The following is a 25687-nucleotide window of genomic DNA, read 5'->3' on the forward strand; positions in this document are numbered from 1 at the left end:
GATTTCTCCACCTGTACACTGGCAAGAAGGGCAGACATGTTAACCTCAGAATCACAAAGACACACTTCCTTAAGAAGATGATACCTAGCCTTAACTGCTATAATGAACCAGATATATGGAAATACATCTACTACTTGCAGGATCTTTAACTGGCACTAGCAATAATCATCATCTAATAAGAACTAAAATAAAAAATGCCTGATGAAGAATCATTGGTTCAAAAGTGCTAACGAAATAAACTGTAACACACAGCAACAAGGCTCTCTACAAGTCACACACCACAAGTAAATTAAACTCTCTATCTCTTAACTTGCCCTTCTGTCTGTCTACTTATTTATCCACCTATCTATTTTTATATCTACTTCCACATCCATAAGCCTTTTATATATCCCTAGCCCTTTCGTTACTGTATTTATTTTGAAATGCTCTGTGTTTCTTTCAATTACTTTTAAATATAACAAAGAATTTAGTAAAATTAGTCATCATTAAGCTAGTGTTAGGAACATAAATTGTGACTAAGGTTTGGTGGAAGATTTTAATTCAAAACTTATGAAACCAAGACATTTGTACTACAGAGCCAGAGGTGGTTTCAGGTGGGTTGGTAATGAAAGGGTTAATCTTTTTCATCGATGAAACTTTAAAACTTTTATATCCTTAGATCTATCATGAAAATTAAACTTTTCCATACCTCATTGTATTCTACTATTTTTTAATTTATTTTATGCTATTTTATTTCACCCACCACCTTTAGCTTCCTAACCTCTTTTACTAAGTGTTGACCTGTTATCTTATATTCTAACCATGTTGCCTGGAGGTGCACTGGTACAATAAATGCTGAAAATGTGCAGAAAATAGATGTCATGAACTACCAGGGGGCAAGCTAGAGGTAGTAGATAGCTTCCGTTACCTCGGTGACCAAGTTAGTAGTGGAGGTGGATGGTCCGAGAGTGTAGCTGTGAGAATAAGATTAGGCTGGGCAAAGTTCAGAGAGCTTCTACCTCTGCTGGCAACGGTGAGCAGTGTCAGTGTGCAAGTTCAACAGAGTGTAAGCATCTTGAGAGAAAAGTTAGGCATAAGAGGAAGCAGCTGTAGTGTGCAAGAGAGACGACTGCACTGGTATGGTCATGTGATGTGTCTTGATGAGGACAGCTGTGTAAAGAAGTGCTGATCTCTAACTGTAGAGGGAACCTGTAGTAGAAGTAGACCCAGGAAGACATGGGACGAGGTGGTGAAGCATAATCTTTGAACTTTGAGCCTCACAGAGGCAATGACTGGTGACCAAAACATTTTGCGATGTGCTGTGCTTGAAAGGACCTGTGAAGCCAAGTGTACCCATACTGGTGGCATGTAAAGAACATCTTTTGAACATCGGGCCTCACAGAGACGAGAGGCTGAGTTCCTTTCAAGCATTGGGCCTCATGGAGGCAAAGTGGCTGAGTTCCTTTCAAGTGTTGAGCCTAACAGAGACAAGGTGGCTGAGTTCCTTTCGAGCATTAGGCTTCATGGAAGTAATGATCAAGACCCTTGGTATTATGTTGTGCTTGAGAAGAAAACCCATCAAGCTGAGCAAAATTGCAGTCATAGCAGATACCAGTGTCATGCAAATTGGTACCCATGCGAGTGGCACATAAATGCACCCCAGTGTCACACATGACGGTGGCATGTAAAGGCACCTATTACACTCTCAGAGTGGTTAGTGTAAGGAAGGGCATCCAGCTGTAGAAAACCATGCCAAATCAGACTGGGGTCTGGTGCAGCCTTCCAGCTTACTGGCCCTGGTCAAACCGTCCAACCCATACTAGCATGGACAACAGACATTAAATGATGATGATGATGTTTCAGTCATTTGCAGCCATGCTGGAGCACCGCCTTTTATTCAAACAAATCGACCCCGGGACTTGTTCTTTGTAAGCCTAGTACTTATTCTATCAGTCTCTTTTGCCGAACCACTAAGTTATGGGGACATAAACACACCAACATCAGCTGTTAAACAATGGTAGGAGGACAACTCAACATAAAAAATTCTCTATAGCTTCCTCTGTTCGAGTGGCTCTCTTCCCAATATATCTACGCACCATGCCGTTAAAAGGAATAAATTATTGAAATTAATCATTACTCATTTTGTCCCACTTTAGGCATCACGTTTTGAAAATTGAAAATGATCAAGTTAGACATTAGTGTGGCGGAAAAATTGACTTGAAATCCTAAAGAGAAAAGAATATTGATTGTTAAGCATCAAAATTTATCCTGATATTTTATTAGCAACCACGTTTTCAATTGGGTCAAAGTTGATGGAAAATTGCTTGAGAAAAAAAGTACTTGTCATCTGTGTTTCAAACTCTCTCAACTTCAACAATAATAACGAAGCTGACCAGTTTTTACTCCCAAAGATGATGCGATAGTAGAGGAAAATGATGCAATGCTTCTAAGGAAAGGGAGAAAATAGTGAAAAGTCAGAAATTACTCATTTTACCGTACTTGACCATTTTGCTCCGACCCTATATAAATACGTTATATTGTTCCGGAAATAAGTCGACCTGCTTACACCCAAGAATATATGTGGACCCGTCCATCTGTTCAGCAATCCAATTTTACCTCAAGGAAGAGTGTTATATTATATTATATTATATTATATTTAATGAATTATTTATTTATCTATTTGTGTAATTGTTTCGTGAATAAATAAGTCAACCTGTTACAGCTAGTGATACGAATGGACTCGTCCACCTGTTGATTAATCCAGTTTTTACCTGAAGGAAGAAGTAGGTCAGAGTTTAAAGAATTACAAATATGGCGGGCCGCACCTTGTTTACGTTGAGTTCGATTTGTATAACTTGTGCGTTTTTTTGTGCGTTTGTGGCTTTTGCTTCTCCTTACTGGATCAAGTCATGGACCCGTGTCCACAGCCCCATGGCAAACGTAGGTCTTTGGCATGTTTGTCTTTCAGGTTACATCAAACCTCGAGACCCAACTATGCATGCCTATGTTGGTTGTTGGTGGATTCACTCAACAATATTCAATGATGCCAGCTATAACATTATGCCACGTAAGAAAATGTTTTTATGTCTCTTTATTTTCCTTTGGATTTCTATATTTGTCTGTCAAATACATTTAATGGTAATTAATGACTCAAATTAATTAGGTGGCCAACGATGTTTATCATTTCTGCCCTTCATTTCAACGTTTTGGCAATCAATATATAAAAACATATCCAGCTGCATCCCAGCAATATTTAAATATCTGATCTTGAAGCCATCTATTTCATAAATAATGTTTGTATAAACTTATTGAAACTCTCAGTCTCAAAGTTTTTTCTATGTTTATGAAAGAATGTAAATTTCCAGGTTATTTCTAACTGGGTGGCCAGAACTTGATTTCCGTTTCTCTAAATAACAAATGTTCACGAAAACGTTGAAGGAATTTTTACGATATTTACAAAATCCAAGCAAATTTTATTAAATGTCTTCAAGCTCAACGAGAAAAGTTAAATTAGATAATTAAAAATAAATTGATTGAATAACTATTGAGAGGACATTATGATGAATACGTAGAAGAAGCATATTTTTGACGCAATAAGAATGCGTGTATACACACACACATACATAAATACAGACAAGAATTATTGTTTACTTGCGTTTTAAAAGGAAAAGAAATAGATTTACAAATATTTAATTCGAAACTTCCTTTAAAAAAACATTAATTATATGTTCTTTGTTAATTAACAAAAGTTTGGAAAATATGCAAACTTCCTTGTTGCTTCATTTAGTCAAACCACAGAAATTCAAAAATGTATGACTGAAACCTCAACATCTTTTTTAAAGTTTCTTTTCTTGTAATTCCATAAACATTCGATTATTTTGTGTGCTGATCTCTTCCTTACCTGGATTGTGTTATGAAAGATCAAATCTCCAAATCTTGAAATATTGTTGGGAAAAATAATTAGAAAAACGGTTTTAAGACTGTAATAGTTCTGAAAAGGAGCTTATCTGAGAAACATTAAAATATATTGACTTAAAGAATATGCATTTACTTTTTAAACAGTAACTGTGGAGATTCTCCAGTTGTTTTGAAAACTTTGAGATGGTTTCTTTTGAAATTGTATTTTGTTTGAAACATTTGATTCTTTTAGTCAGTGTGGAAATTCCATCGAGGTAGTATTGAATGTTTTTGTTATGCATTTGTTACCTCTTTTACCTTGAGACTTGTTATCCATTATTTTCCTCACTTCAAGTCAAGAAGTAAACAATATTTACTCCTTCACTTGTTTCAGTCATTTGACTGTGGCCATGCTGGAGCACCGCCTTTAGTTGAGCAAATCGACCCTAGGACTTATTCTTTGTAAACCTAGTACTTATTCTATCGGTCACTTTTTCCGAATCGCTAAGTTACGAGGACGTAAATACACCAGCGTCGGTTGTCAAGCGATGTTGGGGGGATAAACACAAACACACACACATATATGAGTATGGGGGAATGTAGTACAGCTATCAATCAAAATGTTAATCAAGTTATAAGGTCTCACCACTTACACGAGAAGCAAGGAGCATTCCTACCCCATTTTTCCATAAAATACCTCTTGGTGTAGAATACAATGTCTAGCAGAGACAGTTACAGCATCATCATTTAGCATCTGTTTTCCATGCTGGCATGGGTTAAACTTTTTGACTGGAACTGGTAAGCTGCACCAGGTTCCAGTCTGATTTGGCTTGGTTTCTATGGCTGGATGCCCTTCCTTAAGCCAACCACTCCAAGAGGATAATGGGTGTCTTTTACATATCACTGGCACTGACCACAACTATGATTTCACTTGGCTTGATATGTCACTTGCCACAAGTCTTGATCACATTGCCTCTGTAAGATTCAACATCTGAAGATCATGCTTCACCACCTCATCCCATGTCTTCCTGGGTCCACTTCTTCCACCGTTTCTCTCCAAGGTTACAGATTTATATTTAAGACTTAGTAAAACTCGTCTTCCATTCCCCACATCTTCCGAAAAAGTCTAGTAACAATAATTTCTGTGACTGCCAAAACAATGAGGAAGCTGTTACATGGTCACTTGTCTTGCTAAAAATAACAGTCAACTCTCTCCCAGATGTCTTTAAAAAAAACATATCCAATACATCATTCTCATTTAACATCTGTTTTCCATGCTGACATGTGTTGGATGGTTTGACAGGAGCTAGCCAGCCTGGTGCAGCTCCTGGCAAACTGTCCAACCCATACCAGTATGGAAAATGGATGTTAAATGATGATGATGATGACTTCTACAATTCTGTCCTCATGGTTTGATGTTACATAAATGCATTTATTACATTATACTTTGAAAGGAAAGACTATCAATCTGTTGTACTTTTGCTTTATATTTTTAGATTGGTTCCGAGCAGTGCAGGCTTTTGCCATCTTTACACTTCTCTGTGATCTTGGTTCGCTTCTTCTGATTTTGCTCTATTTGTCCCCCTACACCACTGAATCAGTCTACAAAGACAGGAAAATGAAGCTTTTCATTCTCAATTGTGTTCTCAATGGGATTTCAGGTATATATTTGACATTTATTAATAAAATTTGAATTCCTGAGAGTCTTTACACTGTTCATTCATATCTGTCACCTTTGCTCACAAAACTGCATGTGTGTCTCATCATCATCATCATCATCATCGTTTAACGTCTGTTTTCCATGCTGGCATGGGTTGGATGCGGCACAATGGCCCAGTACTTAGGGCAGTGGACTTGAAGTCGTAGGCTTGCGGTTTCGATTCCCAGTCCAGGTATTGTAAGTGTTTATTGAGCGAAAGCTCCACGAGGATCCAGCAGGGGATGGTGGCGAACCCTTCTGTACTCTTTCACCACAACTTTCTCGCACTCTTTCCTTCTGTTTCTGTTGTACCTGTATTTCAAAGGGTGTCAGCCTTGTCACACTCTGTGTCATACTGAATCTCCCCGAGAACTACATTAAGCATACATGTGTCTGTGGAGTCCTCAGCCACTTGCATGTTAATTTCATGAGCAAGCTGTTCCATTGATCAGATCAACTGGAACCCTCATCGTCATAACCAACGGAGTGCCATGATATACATAAATATATATATCATCATCATCATCATCATCGTTTAACGTCTGCTTTCCATGCTAGCATGGGTTGGACGGTTTGACTGGGGACTGGTGGACCAGGAGGTGACACCAGGCTCCAATCTGATTTGGCAGAGTTTCTACAGCTGGATGCCCTTCCTAACGTCAACCACTCCGAGAGTGTAGTGGGTGCTTTTACGTGCCACCGGCACGAGGGCCATTCAGGCAGTACTGGTGACGGCCACGCTCAAAATGGTGTATTTTACGTGCCACCTGCACAGGAGCCAGTCCTGACAATAATAAAAAAATGAAGAATGAATATATAGTGTGCTTGTTTATTTGGCAAGAAAAAAAAATGACCATCCTGAAATATAACAATATATTGATGATTATATTAATGTTTATAAATGACTTTGACAATATCTTGTGTAAGATATTCAGAGCTTACACTTAAATCTCAATTATCTATTTTTGTAGCTGCTTTGGTCTTCATGGATTCATTGATCTTTGCCCAGATGTCCATTGACCCTAACTGGATGCCACGGCCCTGGATGAACTATTTGTCGTTTTCTTATGGTCTGAATGTTCTCTCTGGCTTCTTCAGTGCATTTGCTTGTATGTTTCTCTTTCTGATGATTGACGTTATTAAAACTTACCCTGAGAAACAACCATCCAAAGACGACAAATTAGGTTTTAACTAATTACTGCCATCTGGTACGGAATTCTTTTCTTTTTAAAAGTTTCAACCTTGCTTTTACCTTAATTTTCTCACAGTGTTCTCTTTTAAATTCATTCCTGTATATCAGAGTGTTCAGGCTAAATTTGTCAGTTTGCATAAAAGGAAAAGAAAACACAATATCCCATCCAAAAATTAAAAGTATTTAAAAAAAAAACTATTCAGTAGATTATGGCTGGGAGATAACAGTTTCCCCAACCAAGCTGTCCTCAGCTTCCACTACAGCCTCAGAACCTGGCACTTGCATTCCTCTTGAAGTCCCTGGGAAGATCTTTGAACACCACTTTGATCTTAGCCACCAGCTCAGCCTTGATATTTCAGGCAGAGTGGTTGGTGTCTTTCTCAGCTGTGCTCTACACATAAGTAATCCACAGGATTACAATCTGGGGAATTAGAAGATCAGAAATTGGAGCTGGTGAAGTTGTAGAAATTCTCTGACAACCACCTCTGACTTTCTGGAGATCCTCAGTGGAAAAATGGGGGTAAGGATGCATCTTGCTTCTTGTGTAAGTGGTGGGACCTTATAATTTGATTTATATTTTGATTGAATACTATACTATATCAAAATCCTTTTATGGGTAAAATTTAAATATTGAATAGCAGTTTACCTGGACAGAATATCTGGCCAACAAGAAAATTTGGATAAATTCATATTTTGTTTACTGATTATTTCTCTCAGAATCAGTCCATCTACATAAGACTGTTGTAAAATATTCTGCTCAATCAGCAATTTGATTCTGTTAACCCAGAGGTTCTCAACATGGGTGGTACTGACCCCAACGAGGTGTTGGGCATATTGAAGGGAGAGTTTGGTTTTAGGGAGCAGTGAGGTAACATAATTAACATAGTAAATTTTGGTACATGGACCAGATGCCGAATGCACTTTTGCCAAAGGATATGAAGCTGAACAGACAAAATGCTGTTCGGCTTTGTGTCTTTTTGGCATTGTGTTAGTTCAATTTTTTGTCCTTTGGCAAAAGTGCATTTGACATCCTGTCCACGCATGTAAATTTTACCTCTAATAGTAATTATATTATACACGATAAAGCTAGTAATGATAATTAAAATAAAATGAGAGGTAAGTATATATCATGGCTGAAGACATGCTTGAACAAGAATAATTAATTTTCAATGTTATATTTCTGGGCAGAATAGTACAGTTTAGGCACACAGTCTTGCTTGTTTTCTTTGTATCTTGGAATCTCCATTTGAGTAAAATATATTAATTATCATCCGTGTTAAGTTTAGTCATGATATCTCATTCACCACTTAGGTGGGTGCTTGATATAATGAAAAGGGCCACTACAAAAGAAAAAGGGGGCAAGAACCACTATTAACCTAAAGGTACCCCATTCTGTGAGTACCTTTAACATTCACTTAATCATTTCTACTCTAGGCATAAGGCCCGAAATTTTGTGGGAGGGGGCCAGTCAATTAGATCGACCCAGTACGCAACTGGTACTTAATTTATTGTCCCCCAAAAGGATGAACTCAGAATGTAAAAATGGACGAAATACTGCTAAGCATTTTGCCCGGCGTGCTAACATCTCTGCCATTTTGCCGCCTTAATGACTCACAAAATTAATGACAGCATGAAAATATAGTAATAATCAAAACATAAATCCTACTTCAAGTATTTCCAAACCTCATTCTGTGATGCACCTGGACACATCATTATTGATATTTCATGAGTGTCATTAGGTGTTTCAGGTCTTCCAACAATCAGACACCTTTACCCATTATTAATCAAGCCCTGGCTACGAGTGTCCAGTTAGCAGTGCCCTAGTAGCACTACTCCTTCCAAGGCTCACACTTCCTGATTTGCAATCATTTCGAGGCAGTCTCTGCTGTCTCCTCTATCAACTTGATGGCCTTGCACCTATTGCCCCTAATCATGCTCAACATTTTGTAAGTTTTGCAGAGGGCCTGGACTGCAAACCTTTTGCATCTTACCTGAGAAGGATCACAATGAAAGTAGAAAATTATGTAATAAATATATTTAATGAAGTTCTGTTATTTTTTAAATAATTTTTTTGCCTCATTTTAATGTTTTTCTAATGGTTTTATATTTTTCAGCATTTATTATGAATCCGTTAACCAAAGGACTAATTAACATCTTAAAATTTTATCACAAGTTTGGCATGTTCTTACAGATGGTATCTGTCAACTTTGGACAATATTTTTTTACATCAAATTTTTTATACACTTATTCTGAGAAAACATTTGACTTGGATGTCAGCAAGTTGCCTTGTATTATAAACTGAAAGTGCTGTGTTATTCACATTTTTAATATTATCATCCATTGTTTTTTTTTTCTGATTAAATTTTAATCTAAAAACTTTTATAATCTAAAGTTAGATGTTTATAGATCAAATTATTTGTTATTTGTAAAAAGTAGCTAACAAAGCAGTTATTCATAAAAAACTTCTTTCAGTATCGATATCATCGCTACATGTCTAATTGTGCTTTTTGATTATATTATGAATTTTAAGTTTGTTGGATAGAAAAAGGTTTTTAATTGGTTTTAAATTTCTGAAAATTATTGTACCTTAACCACTGCTGATCCTTTACCAATAAAACCAGTGGAATGTTAGAAGAAAAGGTTTGAAATGTTTGTTCCAGTGGTTTACATTCTGAGTTTGAATCCTGCTGAGGCCATCTTTACCTTTCATCCTCTTGGGGTCAATAAAATAATAATCCAGTCAAGTAATGGAGTCCTTGTTATCAACAAACTCCTTCCACTCAAAAATTGTTGGCCTTGTTCTATTATTAAAGGTGGCAAGCTGGCAGAATGGTTAGCATGCTCGGCAAAGTGCTTAGCAGCATTTTCTCTGTCTTGATGTCCTAAGTTCAAATTCTACTGATGTCAACTTTACCTGTCATCCTTTTGGGAGTCGATGAAACAAGTACCAGTTGAACACTATCAATTACATCAACTAATCCCTTCCCCCAACATTTCAGGCCTTGTGCCTATAGCAGAAAGGACTATTATTATTATTATTATTATTATTATTATTATTATGCTAATTTAGTCAGCAGGTATTGTATCTTGATGTTTGGTGAGAACAAGTCTCCTCAAATCTCGAGAATCTTCCTTAGGATTCTTTCAGAATATAGGATGTTACTTTTCTGCAGGTCAGCAATGCGAATTTTAATTCCAATCTTTTTCAATCTTTTAGAGCATTTTGGGAGTTGAACCAGGTCAACCAGTTACTACCAGGACTGTGGAGTTGAAACAAAAAACTTTGCCTCCACGACTCCGACTCCACAACCCTGGTTACTACAGGAATAATTGCTGTCTTGGTCTTCCACAATCTCCTCAGCTCTTTGGATTAATCCTGATATTTCTCAATTTCTTTGGTATTTACTCTAAGGAATTGAAAAATCTATGATCTTACACAATGTTTATTTTGTCCTCTGTGATTGTATCTGGTCTTCTTACTTCAGTAGTATGATCAGTCTATATGGGAAAATCACTCAAGATCTTCATTATTATCATTATTATTATTTAGTTCCTACTTACATTCATTTCTGAGCTATTTTGTATGTTATTTGGAAAATTTTGCATTCCTATATTTTTAGAGAATTAAATCATTATACATAACCAAAAATGAATGTATTTTATAATCACCTTAATGTACACAACTTTGTCTATTTTTCAAAATAAAGTTTTAAAAAATCTAAATTGCTGATTTTCCTTCCATTTTATTAAACAACACTTAATATATTTTCAATCTCTTCTTTCTAAAATCAACAACTGCTGATATCCTTTCGATTTTCTTTGTAACTGATTTAATCTTAAGCAAAAGTTTGCTTCCAAAAGTTCAGATTCTTTTCTATTTTGCATAAAATATTTCTTTGCACAGTTGTAATATATTTTCTAAGAAACTTGTTACAGTTTCATATTCTGAGGAATCCCATTAAGAATCCAATTAATATTTTTACTTTATGACCATGAAATAAAATGTAACTCACTTTAGTCATCGGAAAATGAATAGCTTCATTGCTATGAAGTCCGGCATGATAAATCATCATCATCAAGTTGCCTTAGAAGCCAAGAACCCTCCTATTGGGTTGCAGCATGTAACCTTAGATGCCAAGAACCCCACTAAGTATCCTAGCTGTACTTAATAAGAATGTTTTCTGCAGCTGTACTAAACTGGGTTTTCTACCTATTTCCTTTATCCATCTGTTCAAATCTTTAGGGATAGTTCCCAATGCACCTATATCTCCTGGGATACATTTTACCCACACTTTCCATAGTCTCTGTAATTCAATAACTAGGTCCTGTTACTTTGTTATTTTTTCTATACTTTTCATATTAACCCATTAAGTCCCACTGTCCTATAAATAGGACACTAAATGAGAACATTAAATAAGCTATATCACATTGTCTCATTGTCCTATTTATAAGACACTTTGATATTGCTGCACCTCTTATGTGTCTATAGCTTGCACCGGGTACATCTTATGGAATTTCTACCTACGCCTTTTCTATAGATCGAGCATGTCCATCTACCTGAGGGCATTTGTGATTTGTCTACTTTCCTACTTACTAAGGCTTTGGTTTTTGCTAGGTTAACTCTGAGGCCCTTCTATTCTAGAACTCTATCATTTTAAAACTGGGGCGACACATATGAGTTGTGTAGACTGAGAGATATGTCTTCAAAACCAAAAAGAATGGCGGGGAGGAATGACAGCTGAATTGCTTTGATCAAAAGTCAACCAGATCAGAGATGACCTGGCAGTAAACAACAACGAAAAAACGATGACCTTCAAATCACAGTTTATAATCTTAAACAAAGAAGAGATACATCGGATAATGCAATGGCATTCATACAAAACACATAGTCTGGGTTTGAAGGCTTTCCATTCGAAGCTTTGGGAATGTTGACCTAAGAGTAGCCAATGAAAAAGGGAGATAACTCCTTTGGTCTTAAATCATCATTTACGGCACAATCCTTAATTACTGTCGTTATTTAGATATTTTGTCAATAATTAAGGAATATTTGTTGCACTTTGGACTTATTTTGGATAAAGGCCTTATGAACGTAAGGAATTTACAAGATTTTGGTTCTAGGAAATATATAACGTATATTTTTATTAAATAAGAATATTCCTTCATGCAGTCGATATTTGCATATATATAATTTTGAATTATATAACAAAATGAATGTTAGCATGTTATAGTTATAATTTTTAGAATTAAAGTTAGAAACATTGAACGATTTACAAACTTTTGTATAAAATGAAATAATTGACATTATTACGACCTTATAATCCAGTTTACGCTAAAACTTCCTGTTAATGACCGCGTTGGCCCAGGATTTCTTTCTGTGAATTTTTATGTTTTGTTTATTCGATCCCTAAATCAAACTTTAAATTAATTCCTCGGTGAGTTTCTCTAAGTTTCTCTCCTTCATCAACTCTATATTATTTCACTCTCCTCATTTAACTTTGAATTAATTTCTTTGGTCAATTTCTTACGCTTTTTTTTGTTCGTTTAGAAAACATTTGGCACTATCCAGGCATGCAGGCAGACAGACAGATACTTCACTAGCAGTGAGCACTTTCACTTCTGACAGCTAATAGCATGATAGTGCCAAACATTTTACTCGGAAAGTTTATTTATTTCTCTTCTCGATCACATTTAAATCCTTCGTTTATATTGTTTTATCGCTGTTAAATGTTTGGGTAAATTTTGATCCTTTCACCTGTCCGATTTTCACTAAGGAAAAAAAAAACTCGGATTTTTTGCGTGGAATCAAGTACCCTGATCTCCTAATATGCTGCAAATCCCTTATTTTGGTTCGGATAAAAGGGGTAGGAATCCGGGTCAAACTAAAGGGTTTGACCCGGTGGGAAATAAAAAAATAAAATATTCTAATAGGTGTAAAACAACTTGTTGCGAACGAATATGAAGAAAAAGACGTGCGCTCGCGAAAGGCAGGGTGGGGAGAGGGCTCGGAACATTTACATCGTCACATATCGTCAATCCATGGCCTCTGAATTATAGTGTTTGACCCGGTGACAAATTTTTTTTTTTTAATAGTCTAATAGGTGTAAAACAACTTGCTGGGAACAAATATGAAGGAAAAATTGCGCTATAGAAGATACTTGCTCAAGGTGCCACGCGGTGGGATTGAACCTGGAGCCATGTGGTTGCCCATTTCTATATACAGGAGTTGGTCAAAATAATGGAAACACCTAGCATCATAATTTTGAAATATCTATAAAACCGTCAAAATCTTGTTTATTTTTATGTTTTTTTATTTATTATTAGTGTTGCTTAATATTTTTTTGCTAAAATTACTATTTCTTTTCAGGTATCACCGGAAAAAGGTAATTAAAATTCATTAAAATGACAGATCTGTCGGATTTTCAAAGAGGTCAAATTGTTGGTGCTCGTAGGGCAGGCGCTAGCGTAACGAAAACAGCCGAAATGTTTGATGTATCAAGAAATACTGTCTCAAAAGTAATGTCAACCTTTGAGAAAGAGGAAAAAACCTCCTCATCAAAACAAAACTCTGGAAGAAAAGCAAAGCTTTCTGATAAGGGCCTTCGGAATTTTCTGCGAATTGTTATAAAGAATCGCAAAAGTACAGCTCCCAAAATTACTGCAGGGCTTAATGACGATGTTGAGAAACCAGTTTCCACAAAAACTGTCCGCCGGGAGCTACATAAAGCCGAACTTCATGAGAGGGCTGCAAAGCCAGATGTTACAGGAGGGCTGTGATTGTATCTAGTCTTCTTGCTTCAGTAGTTTGGTCAGTCTATATGGGAAAATCACTCAAGATTTTGTAATTCTCATTATTATTATTGCCTTTCAAGCGGACAGACGTGTCTCCCGAAGCTCTGTAAGTTGTTGTCATTTTTGCATGAAAATCGTTTGTAACCTGTTTTAATTTTTATATATTTGTGTAGCCAAGCCAACTAGGTTCTTGTGGAGCTAGTCGGTTAGGCAAAATTTCCCCCATTTAGGGGCGAAATTTTCATTTGAACATTTTAAAATTTCCATTTTAACAAATATCAATTTTGAAAAAATGTCTTTGAAGAGAGCAGCCAGCTGTTCTCTTCTTTCTTCATTACACCCTCCGAAAAAGAATGACATGTCTAGTCGCACACAATCCTGCCCATCTGACGCCATAAAAGGCAAAGAGTCAAATGCTGAGGAACGTTCTGCCACGTGCAGCGTTCCTGTTTCCAACCTGTTCAACCGACTTTTAGATGTGCACTTCCCAGCTCTTACCTCCACCATTGCTCCTACACCGGAGAAGGAGGTAGAAAAGAACACAACATTGAAGAACAAAGAAAACAACACCAGCAACACCAAGACCAGTAGCCATTGTAACGGTTTCGCTTCAGCAGCTAAGCAGAGCTCGGAAGAAATCCAAGTTACAATGGCAGAAATAAAGAATGCTAAGGAGTTGTTAAGAAAAGACGGAAATAATGTCTTTCTTAACACTCCACAAGCATTAATACAAGCAACAAACAGAAGGACAATAGTATACAAGGTGTTCAACACAAGATATCAAAAGATGGAGAGTGCTACCCCACAGAGATTGAAGATAGCTCTAAAGCTCATATGGGTCCAGAAAAATTTCGTAACTAAAGGGAAGCGCTTTGGAACAGTGGAAGTGCGCTTCCCAATGGAAGAGGATGCCATCCGGCACTCCACAACATCGCTGAAGGCGGACGATTTATTGCTCGTGCTGACATACCTTGGTCGGCGCGTGACAAAAATAAAACTAGATCAAGTGCCGCCAGAACTGAACATCTCCTGGCTAGTGGCAGCTGTGCTCTTTGACATTGAAGAGACTGCCACCATTCTGGAGGTGCACAAGAAAACCAGTCGGGTATGGGCATGCAGCTCCTTGTTCAAATTGAACAAGATACCATAAATGCCATACCCAACTCAATAAACTTGCCGGATGGCACCAGAATTCACGTTGCTGTAAAGGGGCGAAGGCCAAAGTGCTACCTCTGCAGCAGCAACCAACACCTTAAAAAAGACTGCCCCATCTACAAACAGAGATTGGAGGCGGAAAAAAAAAAGAAAATTGCAGCAGCAACAACAACAGGAGGTACAACAGAAACAACAACCAAAAGGCTCCACACCACCAACACCAACACCAAGGACCTCCACACCAAAAAAAGAAAACAACAACAGAACCAGCAACAATAACAACAGAAATTGCGAAAGAATTATCGCCAGCCCCTACAAACATTCCCTTTCCAGATCAGATCAGCTCGGATTGTGTGACTACTGATAGTGAGAAAGGAGAGTGGCACACTGTGCCACCAAAGAAAAAAGGAGAAAGTAGACAAAAGAAACAATTGACAAAGGTGGGGGTGGTGAAAAAGGTGAGCTTCCCAACATCATCAGCAACAACAACAACACACACTCACAACAAATAGCAACACCTTCTCCACCGCAAACACCAACACACACACACACCACAAATGTAACAGCTATTAACACCAAAAATGAACATCTAGTAAACTTTAAAAAAACAGTACAAATGCAAATACCACAAACTTCATTATACCCTTATACAACGCACCACCAGCACACATACTCACACTAAAAATAACCCAAGAAAACTATAATAAAATAAAAGAAAAGTTTCCGAATGATGTTGGGTCGCCAGGGAGAAGTTTCTCCCAAAATCTAGTGGAAATAGCCACACAGAAGCACAGGGGAGCCACCCCACCAGAAAGCAACAACAGTAAGTAAAGCTTTTTCTCCTTATATACTTTCCTTTTTTAAAACATGGTAGTACTCAGAATCGGCAGTATAAATGTGAAAGTCCTTGGGTCGCCTTGGAAACAGGGTCACCTGTTGAACAACCTGAGGTCTTACAGTGTAGATATAGCAGCCATTAGTGAAACCAGGCTCCCTGACTCGCAGGAACTCACAGCCCTTTTCGGCGGATAAGAGATTTTTCTATCTCCGTGTCAGCCGGGAGCGGGCGGTGGGGTACTGCGGTGCTATTTCGGAAAGGCCTGGATTTGAAAATAAAGGCAGTCTTCCTGGATCCAGAAAAGTTGGTGGTCCCAGACGTCGATAGTAGTGACAGCGCTGCCTACACTCCGACAGGAGCAGGGCAGTTGGATTATTTCAAACGTCTGGAGGTTTTCCTGGGTACTTCTCGCACTTTAGTGCTAGTTGCGGATTGGAACGCTGTCTTAGACGAATGTATCGATAGGGTGGGCACGGGTGTATCTGATAGGAGAGGGGGGTACAAGAGCCTCGCCAACCTGCTCGGACACTTTCAGCTGTCCGACAGGTATCGACTAGACAACCCGAATGTGCCAATGTGGACTTGGACTAATCGCATCGGGTCGTCTAGATCGTACTTAGATAGAGTTTTCTGTAGGCCAGTGGATAAGGATAGCATAGGGTGTCCACAATTCAACATAGTCGGCTACACGGACCACAAATTCTTGATCTGTATGGTCGACTTAGATAGGCTCCATAGACAAGGTCCTGGTTACTGGAAGCTAAACACGTCGTTAACGGTGTGCAAAGCCTAGAGACCGGATTAATTTATTAGTTAAGAGGGCGTTAACCGGGGCAATCATCAATAACAACTGGTGGTTCGCCCTGAAGCGGGCAATTAGAGCAGAATCGATTAGGCTTAGTAAGGCTCTAGCTGTAGAACGTAAGAAAACAGAGCGGGATTTAGTTAAGAAACTAAACAAGGCGCATGATATGGGATGTGGAAAGTGCGTGTCTGCCTATGCCGACGACATTACCGTGATGGTGTCGAGCCACAGTCATATTGACCTGATTGGCGAGACACTAAACGAGTATGAAGCGGTGACAGGTGCGAAAATTAACGTGGAAAAGTCAGTGGGCTTGCAACTGGGCACATGGAGGGGCAAGTCCATGCCATCCAACAGCGTCGTAGGGCGCTGAACAGATGGACCTGTTAAACTGCTCACGATCTGGTTCAGTCCGGACCTCCAGGTGGAGAAAAACTGGGAAGAAGTGACAAGCAGGGTGCCCAATCTCACCCAGAAATGGTCCGAGAGGAAGCTGTCCCTGAAAGGTCGAGCGGAGGTGGCGAATGCGTACATCGCATCCGTCATCTATTACCGCTTGACCGTCATCACTTGTCCCGACCACTGGTTGGCCATGCTGGTACGTTTGCTTTGACTTTTTGTGGAAGGGTCAGGTACCATTGGTCAGGCGCTCCATCTGCTGTCAACAGCCACTTAACGGAGGCCTTGGCATGCCGTGGTTGCTGATGCACAAACATGCGCTCAGGTTACGACATCTCAAGCGTTTCCTGGACGGTGAACAGATGTGGTCGCCGTTCGTCAGACACGATTTTCTGCAGCTCGTTTCTTTAACAGAGCTGCAATCCTGGATCAAACGCAGACCAAGAAAAGGCACTTGGCACCTCGAGTGCCGCCAAGCTCTTACCGCCCTCAGTCAGGTGGGCAATGCAATCGGTAGTAGCTCCACTCTAGCATTCTATAGAGGGTTAGTGGAGGAAAAGTGCGACAACGTTCTTGGGGAAACTCTAGGTGTCGAAGATAATCAGTTATGGAAGAACTTTCGGGCCGAGGCCCATGGATAACTTCCAAATGTCCTTTGCCCGGCAGTGCTACCGAGGGGCGCTGCCTGTTCGAGATAAACTCTACCGGCACGGAAGTGCCGTCTGTTGGGCCTGCCCAAGGTGCGTGCTCAGGACGACGAAACCGTTCTGCATGCACTCGTCCAGTGCCCAAGTATTGCTGACCTGTGGGTTTATGTCAAACAACTACTGTCACGTGGGACGGATCTGGTTATCAGCTGAATCCATCGTGAAGATTGACCCGCCAACCTCCTTTAACCGGAAGGGCAAGGCAATTTTCCTATGTCTAGTGGCTGTAGCGAAAGAGGTGGTATGGTGGACCTGTTTGAAAGGGCTAAAGTCAGACACTTTCCTCTTTGGCCAAGGCCTCATCAACTTTTTCAAGTTCCACTTGAAAAGGAAGATGAGAGTAGAGGGGGAAGTGCTGTCTCATAGCAAATTTCTTGAAAGATGGGTGACTGTTGGAAGAATGGCCAGTATGAACGGACTAATTCTGAGGATACACCTGTAAAAAAGGTAATATAAAAGGAGAAGGAGCTCTATACCCCTTTTTATTTACTGACCAGGCTCCCGTGGCTTTTATGGGTTTTTCCACGTGTAACCTTTCGAAGCACCTCCCCTTTTTGGGAGTTTTATTTGTTATATCTTTCTCTGTTTTTCCATTGTTTACACGAACATTTTTCTTTTCGGACAAAACCCTTTGTAACCTTCGTCCTGTCTTTGTCCTTATATGTTTTTAATTTGTATCAGCCCTTGTGGCCAATAAAACCAGAATCAATTATTATTATTATTTAGTTCCTACTTTACATTCATTTCTGAGCTATTTTGTATGTTATTTGGAAAATTTTGCATTCCTATATGAAGTCCGGCATGATAAATCATCATCATCATCACTTAGCACTTTGTCTTTCATGCTGGCATGGGTTTGACAAAAGCTAGCAAGCCAGGGATCTGTGCCAAGCTCTATTGTCTGTTTTGGCATGTTTTCTACAACTGGATGCCCTTCTTAACACCAACCACTTTACAGAGTGCACTGGGTGCTTTTTTTCATAGCACTGGCAGGATCATGAAGTAACTTGCAAGACAAAACAAAGTCTCTTTCACTGGGGGAAGGTGGTTTTGTGACAATTGAGGAGAGGTTAAAAAGAATAATAGAGATAGGTATGTTACTATGGAAAAGATATAAGGATAACCCAGTTGGAGACTGTGAATTAGGGCCCCTAGCTAACAAATTATCTACATCTTTTCTACATATGGAACAGGACCATTTACCTTAGTCTCTGCTAAGTTTATTTTAAGGCCCTTTGAATCCAGGTTTTGCTTCCACACTTGGAATTCCTTTTCTAGTTCTGTTACAGATTCATGTAATAGTTCCCATGAGCATCCTGTCCTAAATTCCTCTATTATGGCCTATCCCTAGCTTCCCCATGTAGCCTAATTCTTTTTCTCTATAACTTTCATCACCTGGTCCAGGAAGTAGATCTTCCATAATTACTTCTTTCTAAGGTATTATTTCACTTACCCTTGTAGCAGCTGACCAACATGATGAAAGCCTCTTCACCGATGGGATCCAAGCATGGCAACACCGATGGAAGAAGTGTGTGGATCGCAAGAGGGATTATGTTGAAAAATAAGCCTCATTTGGTTACATTCTGTGGGAGCATCTTGGTCAGCCTATATACTTTTCAGCCGACCCATAGGGAAAGACGATGGACAGGAGAGACTCAAGTAAATATTCTCAATCATTGTCAATTTCTAGTGCGAACTACACAATGTTGTGTGTTTTGTAACAGAGTGATGAAATTAATATATCCAAAGCGAAATCGTGATGGCACCTGTACCAGTGGAGCACTAAGAGCACCGTCCGAGCATGATCGTTGCTAGAGCAGCTGTCTGGCTTCCGTGCCGGTGGCACGTAAATAGCACCATTTCGAGCATGGCCGTTGCCAGTACCGCCTGACTGGCCTTCGTGCTGGTGGCACATAAAAGCACCCACTATACACTCTTGGAGTGGTTGGTGTTAGGAAGGGCATCCAGCTGTAGAAACTCTACCAAATCAGATTGGAGGCTGCTGTAGCCACCTGGTCCACCAGTCCTCAGTCAAATCGTCCAACCCATGCTAGCATGGAAAGCGGACGTTAAACGATGATGATGATGATGATGATCTACAGTAATATGTATCTACCGGGTTAGAATTTGAATGGAAAATATGTTGAGAAAGTCAGAGAGTACAAAGCTAAAATAAAAGGGGTTGAAATTAAGAAAAAATTCATAATATTTCTATGTTTGGGTTTATTTGTAATAGTTGTGGGACACTCTTCCCCCTTTCCGCAAAAGAAAGGCTGTTCCCACAACACTTACACAGCTGGTATCAGTTCATATCCAATAAATAATTATAAAACGTGAAATATTTGAAACTTTTATATTAACTGTGGTAAGAAAGAGCTTAACCAACATATTTCCATGAGCCACATATGTGAACAGACAAATAACCAAGGTTTAGCCAACCTTGGCATAAATACCAGTAAGAAACAAAATGCTGCATCAGATATTTTAAGCATCTCGGTGATAGTAGAGGGCAACTGGGAGTTCTACACCTCTTTCTTTTCAGAATCACTAAGTGCAAGCATAGCATTTCCGTCCATACATACTTCTCTTCCACAACATCCTGATTCTCTTTGATACACAGCCAAGCATGCTGGAACACCTTGCAGTGTATGACAGTGGCAAACCCCTTCCTTTCTGCTTCCCTTTTAGCTACCTGATATAGTTCTTCACTAACCCTGCTTTTCCATTCTTTCCAAACCAGTGTCTTCTCATTTCTGACCCTGTCACCCTCGCCATTCCACCAACACCATGCTTTGCTCCAACCACAGATTTGGTTTGTCAACTTCAGTGTAAGTTATTCCCTAAGAACTTACAGTTGCCCTCTACCTCATATTTCTCTATTTCTTCCTCCTCACCAAATGCTTCATTTTGAACAATTCTACATCTCTCACCATTCGAAGGATCCTTCAGCTTCCATAACTTCCTTTTCTGTATGAGTTTGTGTCTCTGGGTCCTTCTAGCCCCCACTAAGTCTGAAGGCAACATTCTTCACCTGATAAATGATCCGGTGGCTAGCAGGCTTCAGAATTTCAAACCTAATCCTTTATTTGATCCTCAGGGGTACAGTTTTCATTTTGTGACACTTTTGCTTCTGTTGATTTTTTTTTTGCAAATTACCTCACGGCCTTGTCTGGGATTGAACTCAGAACCTCTTAGTGCACTGCATTAACCAATATCTTTACTTACTATACTATGCCTGTGGGCAGTGATAGAGTGAAGTCTTCAGACTTATAAACCTAATTCTGTGTAATCTATTGTAGGAACTCTGAAGAGAGGAGGTAGCATAAAATTGAGGTGTTTTTTGAGGTGTGGGGTAACAGGGTGAGCAAGGCACCAGAAGACCCACAATAGGTGGAGAATGAAAGGTACAAGAATATGATGGGAAAAGGTAGGCATATTTGCAGGTGGAGTATCTTGTGTTGGGGCACATTTTGATATGGATGGAAGGATGGATTTTTATGTCACTGTGGTTGGTGTACCTCTGAATTTTTCATCAGACGCATCATTACAAAAATCTGGGTGTGCTTCTTTCTGAGCCAAACTACACTATATATATTCAGCACAGCTAACCCCACAGACAACAGATGATGAGTGGTACCTGACTCAGGCACTGGAACAGCACAAACGTAATGAACAGATGGCAAAGGAGAGACACCAAAAGACATTTCTTTGTAACAAGTGGTGAACCCAATGGTATCTTAGCCACTGACAACAGGAGGAGGACATGAGGCATGAGACCAGACCCAGAAGAGAGAAGCTGAAGCAACCAATGGGATCTTAGCCACTGATAACAGAAGGAGGACATGAGACTAGACGCAGAAGAGAACAGCAGAAGCAACTAATGGGATCTTAGCCACTAACAACAGAAGGAGGACATAAAACATGAGACCAGACACGGAAGAGAGCAGCTGAAGGAACAACTGACCAGAGTGCTATGACAACACAAAACAACAGACAGATGGGGACAGCAACACATATTGACCAGCTAGCATTTTCACAGCTACTACTATCACACCAGTCCAAGAACAATAATCTCCAAAGTGTCCCAATGTTTTGTCATTTTCAGTAAGGACATTTTTTTTATTTATGATAAGAATAAACATATTTTTTAATAAAAAATCTCAAACAGATTTCAGTGTTCTTTATTGTAAGAGATATAAAATCATGAGTTCCCTGGTTTGAACTGTGTGATATCTTGAGGCTGTGTCTTTTTGCCTTGGGTCAACTCAAACCTTGTTAATGAAATTGAGTGAAAAGGAAACTGCTTGATGCCCTGTTCAAAGGTCCGGCCTTGCTCATACTGTCAAGCTGGTTCTCACTGAAAAATTGTACCTTGGGTAGACATGCCTGTAGAGTACTCAGCCACCTTTGTGCTTATTCAAGGAGTAGATTGGACAATTGGATCAGTAATTAGCAGACCTTGCCATGTAAAAAGCACCCAGTCCACTCTGTAGTATGGTTAGTGTCAGGAAGGGTATCCAGCTGTAAACACCATTCCTAAACAGACAATGGAGCTCGGTGCAGTTGTCTGGCTTGCAAGCTCCTGTCAAGCCATCCAACTCTGCCAGCATGGAAGATAGATGTTAAATGATGATGATGGAAATACATGTGTGTATGCATACACTCATATTCATATGGAAGCAAACCTCCTTAAAACGACAACCCAAATGAAGAATTCTTTAAGAACATCTATTACCTGATGGTTTGATTCCCTTTTCAAGATTTGTACAAAACAAAAACAAGAGATATGTTTGGCATACAATTCCAATTCTTATTGTTGATATTTTGAATTATATATGAGCGGACCAAAATTTTTTAAGGGTATTAATTCAGCCCTGGTGCTAGGGTGTTAAATGGAAACTCAACCGACTCCTGGAAAGAAAAGAAGTGTTCTGTAAAGGATTTTGCTTTGTCAGAAGAAATCAGGTTGTTCTTGGTTAAAAAAGAAAATGAAGTCCCTGAACTTAGTGTTCCCATTTTGATATTCAATCTTTCATTCCCCTCTGATCTGACGGACTTCTAGAAAAGACTGATGCACATTGCTCAGAATATGAAGTTCTAATTTTAGATCTGCATGCAGTAATATTTTTTGACATTAAAAAAGGAATTCATGCATTTTGCTTCTCCACCGCCCTTGCTTCTGTTGCTTCTGTTTCAGAAGAATTACAGCTAGAGTTTGTGAAGCTTCAGTGTAACACCCTACCATAACAAAAATATTGGGTCATCCCATAAATAATACGGGTTTTTCAATTGTATGAACTAAAAGTTGGAGGGGAACAGGATAAACTACTTGCATCAACTTGCTATTAAAGCAGGTAGCAATTTTACCTTATCTTTATTCTTAGCACAAGTTTTGAAGAGTGCAGTTTGATTTTAAGTGACAGAGGAGCTTATTCAGCATAATTTGCTTTATGAGTTCAATAAAGGCAACAACACAACAGAAAGTGTGAGGTATATTAATGCAGTACATGGGGATCAGACAATAAGCATAAGCCAGTGTCAACAGTGGTTCCAAAAATTCCAAGCCTGAAACTACAGCCTAGAAGATGTGCCTTGTTCTGAAAGATTTGTAGAGCTTGACAAGGATGTCCTGCAAATCCTGGTGGAACAAAATCCCATTGTAACTGTTGAGGACCAAGCAGAAAAGCTTCAATTTGGTCATTCAACCATTCATTGACACCAGTGCAAAAAGGAAAACGACCATCTTTGGTTTCAAGATGAAAGGTGTTCTTTCAGGAAAATACTCAGCCACATACAGCAAGGATGACATTCCAAAGGCTGGAGCAGTTTGAATGGGAAACGATGCCCCACCCACCATATTTGCCAGACATTGCCTCATCTGATTATCATTTATTCCACAGTCTTCAAAATCACTTGGACAGAAAAAATATGAATTCTGTAGACGAGGTCAGAACAGTATTAACAGTGTTAGAAGTGGGTTAGTGTAAAAACTAACACTTCCTTTTTCTGAGCTGAGATTCGAAACCAAATCTAAGGATTCTTGCTCATCTGATCCACCACTGGCCAAACAGGCATGAAAGAAATTTCTTTGTCCTGTCAAAAAGTAATGGATGGATTTCCCTTTGACCTACAACCTGAGCCATGTCATTTAAGGTTCAAGTGGACAGGAGGCAACTTACATAGGTAGAAATTACTCCTTGGTATGTCTATCCTTCTAGCTATCATGACCATTATAAATACAGCAATCTGTCAAGGGATGGTGGAGATAGCCATCACCAGGCGAATTATCAAGTAACTTGCACCAGTCAAGCAGCCAACATAGAACCACATATTCAGCATGAACGACCCAACACAGTAGCAGAACATAAACAGACACCACCGAATGACCAATGCACATACAGACACAAAACATGCTTGGTTCTACCTCATCATATTGACTCAGTATTTCCCTTGTTTATTTGCTCCTTCAGCAACTCAAAGCAAGTTGGTAATGTCATGTAGTGAATTTTTTAATGCATACAAATGTGTCATCATCATCATCGTTTAACGTCCGCTTTCCATGCTAGCATGGGTTGGACGATTTGACTGAGGACTGGTGAAACCTGATGGCAACACCAGGCTCCAATCTAATTTGGCAGAATTTCTACAGCTGGATGCCCTTCCTAACGCCAACCACTCAGAGAGTGTAGTGGGTGCTTTTACATGTCACCCACACGAAAACGGCCACACTCGAAATGGTGTCTTTTATGTGCCACCCACACAAGAGCCAGTCCAGGGGCACTGACAACGATCTCGCTCGAAAACCCTACAAAGGCCAGTCAGGTGGTACTGGCAACGGTCACGCTCAAGATGGCACTGGCAACGATCCCACTTGGCTTGCCTGGTCTTCTCACGCACAGCACATTTCCAAAGGTCTCGGTCAGTAGTCATCGCCTCGGTGAGGCCCAATGTTCGAAGGTCTTGCCTCACCACCTCAGCCCAGGTCTTCCTGGGCCTACCTCTTCCACAGGTTCCCTCAACTGTTAGGGTGTGGCACTTTTTCATGCAGCTATCCTCATTCATTCTCACCACATGTCCAAACCAGCGCAATCGTCTCTCTTGCACACCACAACTGATGCTTCTTATGTTCAGCTTTTCTCTCAAGATACTTACACTCTGACGGGTATGCACACTGACATTACACATCCAACAGAGCATACTGGCTTCATTCCTTGCAAGCTTATGCATGTCCTCAGCAGTCACAGCCCATGTTTCCCTGCCATGTAGCATGGCTGTTCGTACACATACGTCATACAGTCTGCCTTTTACTCTGAGTGAGAGTCCCTTTGTCGCCAGCAGAGGTAAGAGCTCTCTAAACTTTGCCCAGGCTATTCTTATTCTAGCAGCTACACTTTCAGCGCACCCACCCCCACTACTAACTTGGTCACCCAGATAGCGGAAGCTATTGACTACCTCTAGTTTTTCTCCCTGGAATGAGATAGAAGTTGTTTCCTGTTTGTTTACAGTGTTTATTGCACCTGAACATCTGCCACATACAAAAACTAACTTCGTAGTTAATCTGCCTTTGATATTGCTGCACCTCTTATGTGTCCATAGCTTGCACCGGGTACATCTTATAGAGTTACTACCTACTCCTTTTCTGCATAGTGAGCAGGGCCATCTACCTGAGGGGATTTGTGATTTATCTGCTTTCCTACTTACTAGGTTAACTCTTAAAAACCAAAAAGAATGACGTGGTGGTGGGAATGACAGTTGAATTGCTTTGATCAAAAGCCAACCAGATCAGAGATGGCCTGGCAGTAAACAACAATGAAAAAAAACGATGACCCTCAAATCACAGTTTATAATCTTGAACAAAGAAGAGATACATCGGATAATGCAATGACATGCATACAAAACACATAGTCTGGGTTTGAAGGCTCTCAATTCGAAGCTTTGGGAATGTTGACCTAAGAGTAACCAATGAAGAAGGGAGATAACTCCTTTGGTCTTAAATTATCATTTACGGCACAATCTTTAATTACTGTCGTTATTTAGATATTTTGTCAATAATTAAGGAATATTTGTTGCACTTTGGACTTCTTTCGGATAAAGGCCTTATAAACGTAAGAAATTTACAAGATTTTGGTTTTAGGAAATATATAACGTATATTTTTATTAAATAAGAATATTCTTTCATGCAGTCGATATTTGCATATATATAATTTTGAATTATATAACAAAACGA

General features: G+C 39.4%; 3 protein-coding genes across 5 annotated transcripts in view; all 3 read left to right on the forward strand.

Moving 5' to 3' along the window:
- Positions 1-2769: 2769 nt before the first annotated feature.
- On the forward strand, positions 2770-10490 carry LOC106869630 (uncharacterized). Its single transcript, XM_014915444.3, has 4 exons — positions 2770-3046; positions 5373-5537; positions 6547-6783; positions 8882-10490. Exons 1-3 carry the CDS (start codon positions 2791-2793, stop codon positions 6768-6770), a joined length of 645 nt encoding a protein of 214 aa, XP_014770930.1. The 5' UTR covers positions 2770-2790; the 3' UTR covers positions 6771-6783; positions 8882-10490.
- A 1598-nt stretch (positions 10491-12088) lies between these two features.
- LOC149136652 (uncharacterized) lies at positions 12089-18175 on the forward strand. Of its 2 annotated transcripts, none has more exons than XM_089349451.1 (2): positions 12089-12199; positions 13132-18175. In XM_089349451.1, the coding sequence occupies exon 2, from the start codon at positions 13849-13851 to the stop codon at positions 14704-14706; it is 858 nt and encodes a 285-aa protein (XP_089205577.1). In that variant the 5' UTR covers positions 12089-12199; positions 13132-13848; the 3' UTR covers positions 14707-18175. The 2 variants fall into 2 exon arrangements, with proteins under 2 accessions (XP_089205577.1, XP_089205578.1); XM_089349452.1 differs by having other exon boundaries at positions 12094-12199; positions 12313-18175.
- Positions 18176-25444: 7269 nt separating this feature from the next.
- LOC106869620 (splicing factor 3B subunit 2) overlaps positions 25445-25687 on the forward strand; it is a 31278-nt gene continuing 31035 nt past the window's right edge. The window contains exon 1 of one of the 2 annotated variants that reach the window (XM_089349457.1): positions 25445-25565. The gene's annotated coding sequence lies outside the window, so the exon portion shown is untranslated. The remainder of the gene's footprint in view (positions 25566-25687) is intronic. The other variant, XM_089349456.1, reaches the window with a different exon arrangement.

This window comes from Octopus bimaculoides, chromosome 3 (assembly GCF_046866305.1).
Source record: "Octopus bimaculoides isolate indiv1 chromosome 3, ASM4686630v1, whole genome shotgun sequence".
Lineage (NCBI taxonomy): Eukaryota > Metazoa > Mollusca > Cephalopoda > Octopoda > Octopodidae > Octopus > Octopus bimaculoides.